The sequence below is a fragment of the Bos indicus genome, chromosome 13, assembly GCF_029378745.1.
Source record: "Bos indicus isolate NIAB-ARS_2022 breed Sahiwal x Tharparkar chromosome 13, NIAB-ARS_B.indTharparkar_mat_pri_1.0, whole genome shotgun sequence".
Lineage (NCBI taxonomy): Eukaryota > Metazoa > Chordata > Mammalia > Artiodactyla > Bovidae > Bos > Bos indicus.
In genome coordinates this window covers 13,043,179-13,058,308 of record NC_091772.1, presented here as the reverse complement: position 1 = coordinate 13,058,308, position 15,130 = coordinate 13,043,179, and the positions used below count along the sequence as shown (strand labels likewise).

The window sequence follows — 15,130 nt, the reverse complement described above, 5'->3', positions numbered from 1 at the left end:
CCTTATCGGGTCTTAGCCGTGTCATGTGGGATCTTTCGTTGCATCCCCCTGGTTGTGGTACACGGGCTGGTCGCAGCACGTGGACTGAGTTGCTCCCCAGCATGTGGGATCTTCCTTCCCCAACCAGGGATCAAACCCACGTCCCCTAAATTGCAAAGTAGATTCTTAAGCACTGGACCACCAGGGAAGTCCCTTGAGTGACTTTTTAACAAGAGCCATGACTCAATGTATTAGCGTCTTTGATACTAATAATCTATCTTGTGGATGTGATTGCTATGTACTTACTCTCATACAACTGCACGTGCCCATTTTAGGCTTATGTTAATTGCCCGTATGTTTGGTCTAAGTTTAGTGAGCTATTAGATAATCTCAAAGTTGTAGAGGACCTTAAAAGGTGATCTGTTCTAACTCCCTTCTTGTCATTCCCGGGTGTCTAACAATTTATTTCCCAGGGCAGCTAATTCAACCAGATAAGTGGTGAAAATATTCCCTAATTCCCAAAGTGGTATTACCTAATTGTCTTCTATCATCAAAGTCATTCAGGTGATTAATTTTCAATCATTCCCTACATAAATGGGAAGGAACTGAATCTTCATCGATTCAATGTATTCAGTTTATTGAGCGCTTTCCGAGGACCACTGTCCATTCTGGGTGCTGATGATAGAGATGAACAGTACCCCGTGTGACTTTACAGTCTAGCAGGAGAGGCAGCGCTAAAGTGTTTATGAGTTGGAGTCTAGATTTACAAGAAGGTAATGTTTTGCTGATAGTAATTAGGCACTGTTTCTATTAGGCTGATACTGACCTTGTGCTCCATGACATACTAAGCCAAGAGACAGATTTGGCACAATTCAGGGGTGTCTTAGTTTTGGCATTGCATAGTTTAAGCAAGGCAATGGCACCCCACTCCAGTACTCTTGCCTGGAAAATCCTATGGACGGAGGAGCCTGGTAGGCTGCAGTCCATGGGGTCGCTAAGAGTCGGACATGACTGAGGAAATTCACTTTCACTTTTCACTTTCATGCATTGGAGAAGGAAATGGCACCCCACTCCAGTGTTCTTGCCTGGAGAATCCCAGGGACGGGGGAGCCTGGTGGGCTGCTGTCTATGGGGTCGCACAGAGTTGGACACAACTGAAGTGACTTAGCAGTTTAAGCATTGCATAGTTTAGGCACTGCATAAGTATGCCATAAATTAACAAAAAGACAGTGGTCTGTCATATAGAACAAGTGAATGAGGCTTTCAAACACAAGCAATTTTTTTTCCCAAAAATCTTGAGCAGGAAAACATACTTTACAAATCTAGCATTTTCTTTTTTTTTCAATTAAATGACACACATACATACACAACCAAAAGGGAAAATTGTTTTCTAGGTTGCAGCAGGCCCTGGAGATTTAAATACTGAAACCTTCTATTTGTACCAATAATTCATATACAGCTAGATGGGGTGAAAAAGGTTAATGATGGAATTTTTTTTTAAGTATGTTTCATTGACTATAAATGGCAGATCTGACAGTTAAAATGAAAATTGTTCCAGAAGAAACTTTAGTCAGACTAATTATTTGAGACGTTATAAGGATATATAATTATGTTCTTCACCTTTAAAAAAAAGTTTTATTACAAATGTGCTTTTAAAGAACAAGTAGAGAAATAAAAGCTGTAATTGTTCTTAATTATAGCTAACTGTAATTGCACTCGATTGCAATACACTGAATATCACCAGTGGCTAAAGAAATTCTGGCATACAGACGGTGCACCCACATTCAAGAGATGAGGTACAGATTCTGAATATTCTGTTATCTGTAATTTAGCTCTTTTACTGCTGATTTCATTTCTGTTGGTTTTATTTTATTTTATTTTTTAGCAATTGTAGAGATATGATTGTCATCTGTGAATGTGTTGAAGGTTGGAGATTTCATCTGGGGTTGGTTCAAAACCTCCATCGCCACAGAAAAGACATTATGGCGATTGTTGAAGGAGAGAACTGGATGTGACCCACTGATTGAATACACAGATTTGAATTTCTAGAGGTAGTGATGAATACCAAATGTAATTTACCCAGCAGGACCCAAGTGGCCTGGAAGATGAGAGAGAACACATCTAACACACCTAGAACACCCTAACTTCCTCTTTGCTCTCAAGTCCTTCAGACGGGTAAATTAAAGAAGCAGGAACGCATCCATGAAGGGGAGAATTTTCTCTCACTCCTCCCTTTGTGTTCAGAACTTAGATGGAATTCTGTGTCTGACCAGACCTCCCTGCCTGCCTTTATAGTCAGAAGGGCCGGGCAGGAGCCCCTGAGTTGACTGTTTGGTCACAGACTCCTGAACCTCTTAGCAGTGCAGTGCACGCGTGCTCAGTCGTGTCCGATGCTTTGCAACTCCATGGACTGTAGCCTGAGCTCTTCTGTCCATGGCGTTTCCCAGGCAAGAGTACTGGAGTGGGTTGCCATTTCCTCCTCCAGGGGACCTTCCAGACCCAGGGACTGAACTCATGTCTTTCGCATTGGCAGGTGGATTCTTTACTACTGAGCCACCTGGGAAGCCCTGAACTTCTTAGAGCCTTACTTCACTTGTCTGCAAAATGAGGCATACTGATAGGGAATCCAATTCCTCATCCAGGAGTATACCAGGGCAGACTGAAAATCAAAATGAACCCACCCTTGGACACTAGGGGAGAAAAGAAGTAGGTTCTTTAGCTTCCAGAGAAAGGGGCATTTTATTATGCATTTATTATGTCCACTGCTCTAAAAAGTAAAAAAATAGAAAACCAACAAAGAAACAAGATTCCCCTGAATCACGTCGGAACAGCCCTTATTACTTTTCAGTGTCCATGTATGGCTACTATAAGCTTTCACCATAGCTGGATAAGCTTTGACAGAATTTCTGGAGTCTTTTTTTCATTAAAAAATTACTTATTCTAATTTAATTAAAATTTTAAAATTTATTAATTAAAAAAACAAACAAACAAACATTTAATGCCTTGGCCTGAGCCCTGTTCCTGACAACCAGTTGTCACCAGGTCTGCACGGAGAGAAGCCGTCTGAGGTCCTGTCCTTTTCGCCAGTCTGCGCCCTGAACAGAAGCGTATCTGTTCCTCACTCGGGATGTTGGATGAAAACAAACAAGGACAAGAGGCCTGAGCTCCAGCTTGTGCTCCTTGAAGCCTGACAGCCCCCAGGGCCTGGCAGAGCCTGCAGGGCCAGTCTGTAAAGAGGGGAGGAAGGAACTGGACTCCTAGCCAGTCTCCAGCCAGGGATTCGAGAGCTGGTGTAACCATCTCTCCATCTTTCTGATGAAGTAGCTGCATCCCCCGTGGAGTTTGACTGTGGCTGTCAGAAGCCTCCTCCTCCTTCTCCTTTGTCTCCCCCCACCATCCTCCCTGTGTCTTTGGTCCCCTGCTGCCCTCCCCCAGGTCAGAGCCCATTCCAGGAATGCCCACAATGTCCGGCAAGCTCTCACATCCACTTCAGACTGGCCAGTGGCTTTTGTGTTTCATTTTACTATTTTTGGCCACAGCATGTGGGGTCTTAGTTCCCCGACCAGGGATTGAACCCACACCCCTGTACTGGAAGCATGGCATCTTAACCACTGGACTGCCAGAGAAGTCCCTGGCTTTCATATTTTATATTCTTGGGAAGGGCGGCATCTATAAGACAAAATATCCTTCCTCTTGCTAAAGTCTTTTCATCAGGCAGGACTTTGGCGCAGTTACACTGATGAAGTCACTCTGGATTTGTTTTCCAAAAACCTCCACAGGAGGGGCTCATCATGTGCCGGCATGGATAAAATCCCACCCTGCTCCTGACACGTGGGCATCCCTGTGTGCGGGCCTTGGTCTCAGTGGATAACTCCCCTACTGGGTGGTCAGCCTTGTGAGGGAGGGGTTCACGTATATTCATTTCCCGCTCCATCCTCAGCACATAGAAACCAGCACACAGTAGGAGCTGTAGAAATATTTGTTGAACAAATTAATAAGTAAATGCTAATGACAAATGCTAATGAACTCAATACCCATACACGTCAGTTGATGGATTAGGCCATTAGTCAAACATTACAATGCAGGCTGGTGTTTGCAAATCCCTCTTTGATCCAGAAATTATCAGGAGTGGGGATGATTTTCTCTCATTAAGAGGACTTATTGGTGATATTATGTCTCTGGGAGCTAGGAGAGAAAAATTAGGCTTTTATTTTTGCACAATGGGCCTCATTTTAAACTGACTTATCAAAGAAAAAATTATTTTCAATTAATAACATGGGGGGGCATATTTTCCCTTATGAAGCTCACTTATGAACTGCAGTACAGCTTCCAGCTCAATGATTAAAAAAAAGTAAATGCAGAGGTCTTATAGTAACCTAGTAACTACCTAGAGGGTGTAGTAAGCTAACACCCTTCCCCACGGCAGGAGCCGAGTGTTTAAAGGATGGTTGGTTCAGGTACTTACTGGATCATATCATGTAACCATGCTGGATTTCCAGAGCAGAAAGAGCATAAATGATTAAGAGGTAAACCCATGAGTGCGGAGATGTCATTCTCCTTCTTCTGATTCCACCAACAAAGTCCAGGACCGCCATCTCTCTCTCAAGTGCATTCCTGGGCTAAGTGTCAAGATGACATTTTTGAAAGAAAAGACAACAAAAGCCCTTAACACCATCTCCCACTGACTGAAGGGACAGCAGCAGTGTTGTTTGAATAGTGGCCCAACTCACAGATGACAGTCCGGGTGCCACGGTACCTGAGGCAGATTTGACTAGAAGAAACCTGGGGTGATTTTGTTCTTAAGGCCCGTGAGCACAAGAGCAGAGCCAGAGGCACACATTTGTGGCTGTTTTATAGGAAGAGTGCTAAAATAATCTGAAGAAATCTGGAGCCCACACAAATCTTAGCAAGGACTCTGAGTCGGACTGGCCTATTCAGAAGGAAAGAGCTTCCATGGTGGCTCAACAGTAGAGACCCTGCCTGCTAATGCAGGAGACTTGGGTTCGATCCCTGGAAGATCCCCTGGAGAAGGAAATGGAAACCCGGTCCAGTATTCTTGCCTGGGAAATCCCATGGACAGAGGAGCCTGGCGGGCTACAGTCCGTGGAGTCACCAAGAGTCGGACACGACTGATGAACTGAACAAGTGACAAGTCAGAAGGAGGCTGGATACATCAGTGATGAGACTAAATTAATCTTCATGCAGCCAGTCTTCTGGCAACCCACATCGCATGTCTGCCCACTCCCACATGCTAGTTCCCAGGACCCCGCTGTATGACTCTGTTTCCTGAGGATTTGGTGGGCAGAAGTCCCATCTTGCCTTGGTGGCTGCCCTCAGCCTGAGTTAAATACCTAATTGATGTAAAGAGAGACTCCACCTGGTGGACTATACACTCAGGCATGGTGGGTTTAACCCCTGTGAGCACAGACGAGGCAGAGGGAGCGTGAAGTGATACCTCTTGTGAAGCAGGTCCGCAGGCGGGACCACTTCTGTGGATGTTGCCGGCTGATACCTCATTCACTTCCACGCCGGAGTGGACTTGAGAGGCTGGCCGGCCTCTTAGCGATATGAAGTGTCTCTTGTCGAAACCCGCAGTTTTCTAAGTGACTGGGTGAGTTTCCCTGAGGATCTCGTCTCCCCTTTTAGTTTATCGGTATTTAGAAAGTACAGGTCCAGACTACCATTTCTTTAAGTTACAGCATCACCTCATATTGCCTGCTCCACTCACTGGGTACCAGTGAATAATTGCTTGGAAAAAAAAAAAAAGAGAGATGCAATGCAATAGTGCAAAGGAAATAAGTAGACATAAGAAATGAAGGTGGGGGTAGAAGTCGTTGCATGTCATGCCTTCATATATTCAGTCCCCTTTCTATAGAAATAGCCCTCCTATGGAAATAATAGCTCCCCTGTGACTCCTACTATTATGTATTGATACTATCTCCTACCTTGCCTCATTCTTCTTCATGACATATGCTATGTAGTGCCATGTGCTGTCATATCTGAGTCTTTGTGACCTCATGGACTGTAGCCTGCAAGCTTCCTCTGTCCATGGGATCTTCCAGGCAAGAATACTGGAGTGGGTTGCCATGTCCTACTCTAGGGGATCTTCCCGGCTCAGGGATTGAAACCACTACTCCTGTGTTTCCTGCATTGCAGGCAGATTCTTTATCCACTGAGCCATCGGGGAAGCCTACATAAGGTGGTCATAAATACCCATTTGCTTTTTTGTTTTTTGTCTGTCTCCCACTTCTAGATTGTACAGTTTCCAACAATGGGGCCATGTTTTGTGGTGGTTCTCTGTTCTGGCACAGAACCCAGAATAAATGAGTGGATGTAAAATATGTATACATCAGATCTGGTAGATACTGAGAGCAAGCAAGGCAGCAGAGTGACCACAAGCATAGAATGCCTCTGTCCATCACTAGCTGTTTGGCCTTGGGAAGCTATTTAACATTTTTCTGTCTCATTTTCCTCATCTCTATTGTAGTTGAATCATAGTTAACAACGTCATGAGGCTTTTAGATGAGTTAAGTGAGTGAACGCATGTAAATGGCCTAGAATAGTGGCTGGTATTAAATAAGAGCCCAGTGAATGTGAGTTATGCTGTGTGAGTGTGTGGTGTGTATATGTGTGTAGGTTTCACCATGTAAGAGTAATTGCTTGCATTTATACACAAACGCACACACAAGCCCACACACATTTTAATTATGGGAGTGAAAGTTGAGGAAGGATAAAGTGATAGAGAAGAAGGGCCAAAATAAAGAGATTATAAATTCAAAGAAATTATCAGAAAGAAAGAAGTTGGGATGAGTGGAAGGAGAAGTGTCTTTGACTTTATCAGAGAAGACACTTTAATCTCTAAGGTGTTGTAGATTTCCCAGACTCGAAGTTCACCATGTAGGAAAAAAACTGAACTGTTCTAAATTGATATATGAATTTGTAATGATGCCTTGAAGCTAATCTTTTTTATCTATGTATTATTTGGAAATAGATCCAGCTTTAAAGGCCCACTGTTTGCCCCAAGCACTGGATGACCAAAAAAAAAAAAAAAAACAGACAAGGAAAAGAATAAAATCTAGTTTATTGTAATACTTTCACCCTTACCTCTTATGACCAGAACATTAAATCATTTACAGGGGCAGGCAATAAAAATAAAAGGTATTTTAACTTTTTTTTTTTTTTGGTCTTTGTACTTTTGGAAGAATCAGAGGTGCCAATGGAGAGAAACAGTCCAAGTCTTAAAAATATTTATCATGCTAGCACACAATTAACAGGGGGGTTCTCATGTCCTCTGTTTTATAGTTTGTCAGCTAATTTTGGAAACTGGCAAGCTGCACAGAAATAGATAGCTCTTGCTTCAACACGTCCTAAAAAAAGAACTGTTTGCATAGTTCAAGAATGGGATGGAATAGGGGAGGATGAGGAAGACCGCTATTTCAAACAGCTAAGAAGAGCTGGCATCACTCTGTGCGCCCTGGCAAATGTTCTACACATTTAAAATTAAAATCGTTTTTAAGAATTGCTAAGTAATCTACAAAAACTGTAAAATACACATGAGACACTTGTCTGCTTTTGCAAATACTTGTCTCTTCTAGTTTATTTTTTCCCCTCTTTGGTAAAATGGAATTTATAGCCCAACTTCAAATTTGCAGAAAGCTTTCCTGTCTGTTCACACTGATGATTGATCCAGCAACGCTAGATCAAAGGACAGCATTATTATTCCATTCTGGGACTCAGCAACCCCATGAGGCAGAAAGAATTGTCCAAGGATATCAACCTATCAGACGTGAATACCCTCCATCATTTTGGTCTATTTCTTAGCCCCTAGGACAACTCTGTTTCTCGGAATATATGACTTCACTTTGTCATCTTTTTCATCGTTGTTTTCGTTCAGTTTTTAGCATTCCACTCTCTTCTTGAAATCAGATTATCTTGATCATGACAACTAAGGAAAGAAAATTAGTGCAATTAAATTCCAAATATTGCTATAACTAAAACGGACATTTTAGAAAATTAAGAGACTGGAATTACCTGCCAGCAGACAATGTTTGATGGTTCTCTTGCATGCTTATTTATTGAGTGTCTGGTAGGTGCCAGGCACTGAGTATCCAAAACCTTGAACAAGAAGCGATCTTTGACTTAGAGGAGCTTTCACTAGTGGAAAACTCAAAACTATTCACCACTGAATACTTTACATAATGTCCTTTACTGGAGTGTAAACACTTGGAAAGAAGGATCAGGATTTATTTCCTCTTGGTGCCACTGAAAGCACCCAGCACAGTTTGTGCTGAACATAGCCTCAGTGCTCAGTGAATATGCTGGATGAATAAACATTAGTGATGAAGATGATTTATGCTTAGAAAGGAGTGTTATTAATGGACATTGTGATATGTATAAGTTTATTGAAAAAGCATCATTCTTATGGCATCTTATTTTCAAAAGGCTTAATTTTTTAGAGCAGTTTTAAGTTTATAGCAAAATTGAGGGGAAGATACAGAGATTTTTCTTATGCCCCCACCCCTACTCAGGCATAGCCCCCTCCAGCCCCCACCACAGTGGTGCGTTTGTCACAACTAATGGACCTACGTCGAAACCAGAGTCCATAGTTTGCATTAGGGTTCAGTCTTGTACATTCTATGGACTTGGACAAATGTGTGCTAACATGTGTCTACCATTATGGTGTCATAAGAGGAGCTTTACTGCCCTGAAATTTTTCCATATGGCATCTTCTTTAGGTTCTCTCAATTGGGTTATGAAGGAAAAGTGTATAAAAGATGCTTAGCATGTTATACTACGTTTATTTTCCTCAAGGGTTTCTTTACAAAAGATATAAATTCATGAAATGTGAATAATTCAGATGATTTGTTAGCAATAAAGAAAGAATAAAAGTGAACAAGTTATTATTTTAAAAGCTCTGGTGTTCTGATGATCTCAAAAAATGGCCATTGGTTGGTGAATCCTCGCCACATTCTGCCATCAGATACAGTGGTTCTTTCTATTTTTTTTTTTTTTTAAATCATGGAGCTACATGCTCCAGAGGAATCATCAGGTTTTGTCAGTAACATAAATTAAACTGTGTTCACCCATTCATTTATGTTCACCAAAAATTACATTTCTTATGAAATAACGTCTGTAATTCTAATGTGAGTACATGGCTATATAAACGATAAATTTCCCCCTGCTAGTACTAAGTGAGTGGAAAGCATAACTTTTTTCTAGCATTTGTCTTTTGCTATAAAGGCAAGGCAAACACCTGAGTCTGTGGATGTACTGAATGGAATTCTGCATTGTCTTTTGTGCGTAAATCACACCTATAATTCACCATCTAGGAATTTCTAGTTTACTTAAGAGGAATAAGAACTTGGAGAAACTTGTGACAACCATGCCTTTTTTCTCCGCAGTATTTATAGTTGTCTTGTCCCTAGACCTAACTTACCATCAATTTTTCTTAAGCTTGTTGACTGGAAAAAAAAAAAAAAAAAGTACAACCTAAAAGTTGAGAATTATGTTTCATTTGGCAGATGAAACTGAAGACTTAAGCCCAGGATGCAGCCTCTCAGATAGCTCTGAGGAACTGCTCCAAAGAGAAGCCAGGATATATCAGAGTTTTTGCAACAAAGACCAGGTAGTCAAAACATTGAAAGGTTCCTATTAAAGAAAACCAGATATCTCAAGCTAAGGAATTCAGTTCTTCTCAATGCTTGGAAAGATGCAAGAGTCTGGGCTCACTGAAATCATTCCTTTGACATGCACCTCAGCTCTGTGTGACCAGTGTCCTTCCTTCCTCATCGTGAGTCTCCTCTGAGCATGCTGACGGAGGTGACTGCAGCAGCTGCCTGCTGGATGGTAGGCATCCTGTTTGTTTCCTAAGTTCGGTCAGAGCAGCTGTAATGTGGTGGCTTGATGGCTGCAGCATCCTTTGCTAAGTGATAGGGAAGGCAGCATTTTTTCATTGATAAGCTGCTTGTCATTTTTAATCTTTCCAGAGAACCCAACTCAGTTTTCCTAGAAACAAGAACTTTTCAGTACCTGTACGTATTTGTGTGTGCTCAGTTACTCTGTCATGTCTGATTCTTTGCAGCCCCATGGACTGTATCCCGCCAGGCTCCGCTATCCAAGAATACTACAGTGGGAGTGCCATTTCCCACTCCAGGGGATCTTCCTGACGTAGGGATCGAACCCAGGTCTCTTGCGCCTCCTGCATTGGCAGACAGATTCTTTACCACTGCACCAGCTAGGAAGCCCTTACATCATGTTTGGTTAGAGATTAAAATGAGTCCCACTAACACAGACAGGTGGGGAACAAACACAGTGTACTCTTGGTAAGCGTGCAAACTTATGTGATGGTGCAAAGTGAAACAGGCCCTCCTGAGAGGGCTCAGGCACCATGTTCTTCCAAGAGAATGGAGATTGTTGGTTAATCCAGGAGGGTTTTGAAACAGGTCAGCTGCAGATTTGAATTCTGCTGCTGTGTTGCAGTGGTTCCCCACTGAGGGCAGTTTTCCCCCCAGGGGACATTTAAAGACGTTTTGATGGTCACAGTATGGGAGGGGGGATACCATGAGCATCCAGTGGCTAGGGGCCAGGGATGTTGCTGAACATCTGCAAAGCACAGGACAGTCCCTCACAAGGATCATTTGGCCCGAGATGTCGTGATAGTGTCCAGATGGAGAAGTACCGCTACTGTGGTTTAAATGGATTTATGGTAATATAGATCCAATGTAGTTATATTAGATACCATGGGGACTTCCTGGAGAAGGAAATGACAACCTGCTCAAGTATTTTTGCTGAGAAATCCCATGGGCAGAGGAGCCTGGCAGGCTACATGACAGTCCTTGGGGTCGCAAAGAGTTGGACACTACCGAGTGAGCGAGCACACACGGGGGGACTTGTTATATTAAAACACGTATAGTCTTCGAGCAAAAAAAGGAAAGGGAATTGTACCTTCACCCTGGGGTGCTGCTGTTACTATGATCAAGTTCTAAATATAAAATTAACCCTCAAGGTCAACAAGTAGGTCAGAAAAGTTCATTAATTCCTTCCTTACAAATTGAATAAGCATTGACTGAGTGTACATATATTTTGGACTCAAGTAATGAAATGATAAATAAAAAAATAGAATTTAAAAGATACTTCTATTGTGATACCATGTTATAAAGGAAGACTGAGGAAGGGGTGCTTCTTAGCTGGGGGAGGGGGTGGTTGGTGTCCACAATTCCAGATTCTGTTTTGAAGGAAAATGTTCTTAGGCAGGCATGAAATTCTTAAATGAGATGAATACATGTGAGGCCTTCAACAATGTAGTGGACAAAGCTCTCAACTGCGGTTTTGTTGAAGGAGTGGAGCATTCTCTCAAAAGCCAACTTCTAGAGCAATGAAGGCCAAAGCTTTAATAGTATGTGGTTATTTGGGGAAGAGCATTTCTATAGGAGCTGAAATTATAATCACTTATATTTTTAAAGCAGCATGGCTCTGTGGGAACCAGCCTGTCCCTAGAGTGCCTGGGTGCTGTCACAGACAATAGGTGGGAAGGAGTTCTAGAAACTAGGAGGAAGCCCTCTGTTTGGATTAAAATGAGTATATAAAGACAATGCAAGTTTCAAGGTGAGATTCTTAACCCAGGATTGACATATTGGCTTTCTGAGGTCCATGAAGCATTATAATTTTACACCACGTTTTGTGTATATGGGCATGTCATGTGTATATCATTATTTTGTCCTGCATAAGGTGTTTGTATCTTTTCTAAATTTATGCTTAATTGGAGGATAATTGCTTTACAGTGTTGTGTTGGTTTCTGCCACACATCAACACGAATCAGCCAGAGGTATACACTTGTCCCCCCACCTTGAACCTCCCTCTCACCTCCCACCGCAGGTGTTTATATCTTTAATGAGACTCTCTTTTCTTTTCTATTATAGGGTATTACAAGATATTGAGTATAGTTGCCTGTGCTAGACAGTAGGACCTTGTTGTTTTTCTGTTTTATGCAGAGTAGTATGTACCTGCTAATCCCAAACTCCCAATCTATCACCCTTCAGCCCTGTCCCCTTTGGTAATCATAAGTTTTTCTATGTCTCTGAGTTTGTTTCTGTTTTGGAGATAAGTTCACTTGTGTCGTATTTTAGATTCCATTTATGAGTGACGTCATACAGTATTTGTCTTTCTCTGTCCAATTTACCCACTTAGTAGGATAATCTCTGGTTGCGTCCATGTTGCTGAAAATGACATAATTTCACTCTTTTTATGGCTGAGTCGTACTCTTGCCTGGAAAATCCCATGGACGGAGGAGCCTGGTAGGCGGCAGTCCATGGGGTCGCTAAGAGTCGGGCACGACTGAGCGACTTCACTTTCACTTTTCACTTTCATGCATTGGAGGAGGAAATGGCAACCCACTCCAGTGTTCTTGCCTGGAGAATCCCATGGACAGAGGAGCCTAGTGGGCTGCCGTCTATGGGGTCGCACAGAATCTGACACGACTGAAGCGACTTAGCAGCAGCAGCAGCATTCCATTGCATATGTATATACTATCTCTTCGTATGAGAGTCTTAAAGGGATTATATGACATGGAGAAGATTATGCACCACTGTTCTAAGAATTATACTTTGCATCCCTCTGTCTCAAGTTAAGCCCACTTCTGCTTTTAGAATATCTCAGCAGTAAGCCTCCATCTCCTCCATCTCCTTGCACCCATTTCTTCCAAGAACACATCTGTAGTCAAAAGATAAGATGTGTAATTGGAACAGGTTAGCTCTGAAATGTATCTCTGGTCGTTCTTACTCATGTGCTACAGAACTTCCATCAGTGACTTGTCATTTCTGCCATGTTAATTGTCATAGCATCTGTGATTAACCCTTTGACCTGGTAGGACATTGTAACAAAGAAATGAAAACAGTGGTGGTGGTGGTTTAGTGGCTAAGTCGGGTCTGACTGTTGTGATCGCGTGGACCATAGCCTGTCAGGCTCCTCTGTCCATGGGATTCTCCAGCCAAGGGTACTGGAGTGCGTAGCTGTTTCCTTCTCCAGGGGATCTTCCCAACCCAAGGATTGAAGCTGGGTCTCATGCATTGTAGGCAGATTCTTTACCACTGAGCTACCCAGTAATTTGCTGCTAAAAGAGTTGGATTCTGTGCTGGACATGTTACTTCATAAACCTAAGGTGACAGGGACCAGTACAAAGACACACCCTCAAAGAAATTTGTTCCTAAATGATTCTCGGAAAGAGAAACAGGTGTTTTGTTCAAATGGAAAACATCCAAAACTTGGTTTGGGATTCTTTTCCCACTTATTTTCCTTCCATATGTTGTACATTTTAAAGTTGAATGTTTTAAAATCAGTTAAGCTCAACCACCAGAAAGCAGAGGCAGATATTTTGCATGCGTGTAGAATTTCCTTGGAAAGTAACCATTGAAACACTTAGGGGAATTAATCAGAAATGTGATGTGTTGATTTTAAGTTTCTAAACAACTGCAAATACAGTAACTTCTGCACCCATATGATACTGGAATGCCTTGGCACATTAGATTATGGCTTTATTAAACACATATTTATAATTTGTCAAAATAGGCTAATCATGCTTATCTTCTTTTTCTTCCAGAGAGACAACCACAGAATTAGCTGGAAGTCTACCAAGGTGAGCAGTGAGCTTTGTTTATTTCTGTACGTGAGTTCTGATACACCCCCCTGACAGAAGAGCTGTAGCAGAATGAAGCAGAGGTATTCTTCATTTTCTCTTCCTCATGTTAGATTTTAAGACCTCTGCTTCACCATGTAAACGCCAAAAACTGGGTATAAGTGATGTAACCAAGAGGTAGTGAACGTGGTGTCCATACGTGACTTAGAGAAGTCATTCTCGTCCCATGAAAGTTATGTCACGTACAGGGGTCCATCGGACCTATCTTCTCCACAGACATCATAAACATGCTACTTCCTGTGTTATATTCATGGGTACTGACAATCTAAAGACATACTGAATTGTTTGTTTGTTTTTTTTTCCATGATATCCATTAGTGGTATGGGCTTCAAGGATTGTAGATTTGTGAAAATTTTGAGCTTCCCCTAAAGAACTTGCATCATGGTTTTGTCGATAGCATAAATGCATTTGTAATTCACATTTGAATAACTAGTTACTATCTCACCTGGGAAAGCAATCAGTATATAAATTGATTGATGTCTTTAATGTATTTTGGATATGTCACTATATGACAGAAGACATGATTAACAGAGTGCCAATTATAGGCAGCTAGCCATCAGAAATGATTACCACTATCTGTTAGAAGAAAGAAGGAGAGAAAGAAAGGAGGCAGGAACGTTCTAAGAGAGATTTTCTGGGCATCGCACAGAACACCTAGCATCATGCCTGCGTCCTTGAAGCTGCTTGGTGTCCTTCGGTGAATGAACGAATAGGGCATGGAGTTTTGCCTGGAAAGTGTTGGAGAGGGAAATGTAGAGACTCTCAAGAAGGATAGAAGAGCTTACAGAATGTGATGATGCACAACACTAGGGAGTCGGGGGAGGTCTGAACCGTCGCCATCTGTTCCAGGACATAAGCTCATGTGGTTGCTTTTTTTTTTAACATACAGAAAATCTTTGCTTATAGGATCATAACTAATATGGCCAGAAAACTGTTTTCTGTGATCCAAATATTTAAATTACTGTATGTCTTAATTTTTTGGGCTACCATCTCAAGGCTAGCTTGCAGGATTAAAAGCGTTTGTGTGTTCTGGTGCGGGTATCTCCACCGGGTGCGTTTGTCCTGTGCTTTCAGTCTGGAAAGAGTCCCGTGTGAAGACCCGGCATCTCGTCATTTTCTGGGAGACAGAGAGTTGTGTATCTACTCGTGTTTGTGGTGCAGAAGTTAATCCCCAAATAATGGAATGAAGGGTGACTTTTAAACTTTTCTAGAATGGCTAAGGGGTGGGCCACCCCTGTATTGTCAGTTAAGACCCGTGCAGAACTGTAATCATGAAGATAAAAATTATTCAGATGTCTGCAAAATCTGGTGCACACCCTGAATTTAATTAAGTAGCATCCTGTTGTGAATATCAAGTGCCATTTCCCACAGTCACCGAGAATGATCTTTGGTTGTTGCTGGCTTATTACTGGAAGGAGCCTGCTCACTTCTTGAGTTTTGTGGGAGGTATTTTAGTAATGA

General features: G+C 42.0%; 1 protein-coding gene across 2 annotated transcripts in view; it reads left to right on the top strand.

Annotated features, from left to right (window-relative positions):
- CELF2 (CUGBP Elav-like family member 2) overlaps window positions 1-15,130 on the top strand; it is a 671,895-nt gene that overhangs the window by 232,031 nt on the left and 424,734 nt on the right. For both annotated transcript variants that reach the window (XM_070800750.1, XM_070800744.1), the window contains exon 2: window positions 13,574-13,609. Coding sequence is in view for 1 of the 2 variants with exons in the window: in XM_070800744.1 (XP_070656845.1) it covers window positions 13,574-13,609 (36 nt within the window). In the remaining variant the exon portion in view is untranslated. The remainder of the gene's footprint in view (window positions 1-13,573; window positions 13,610-15,130) is intronic.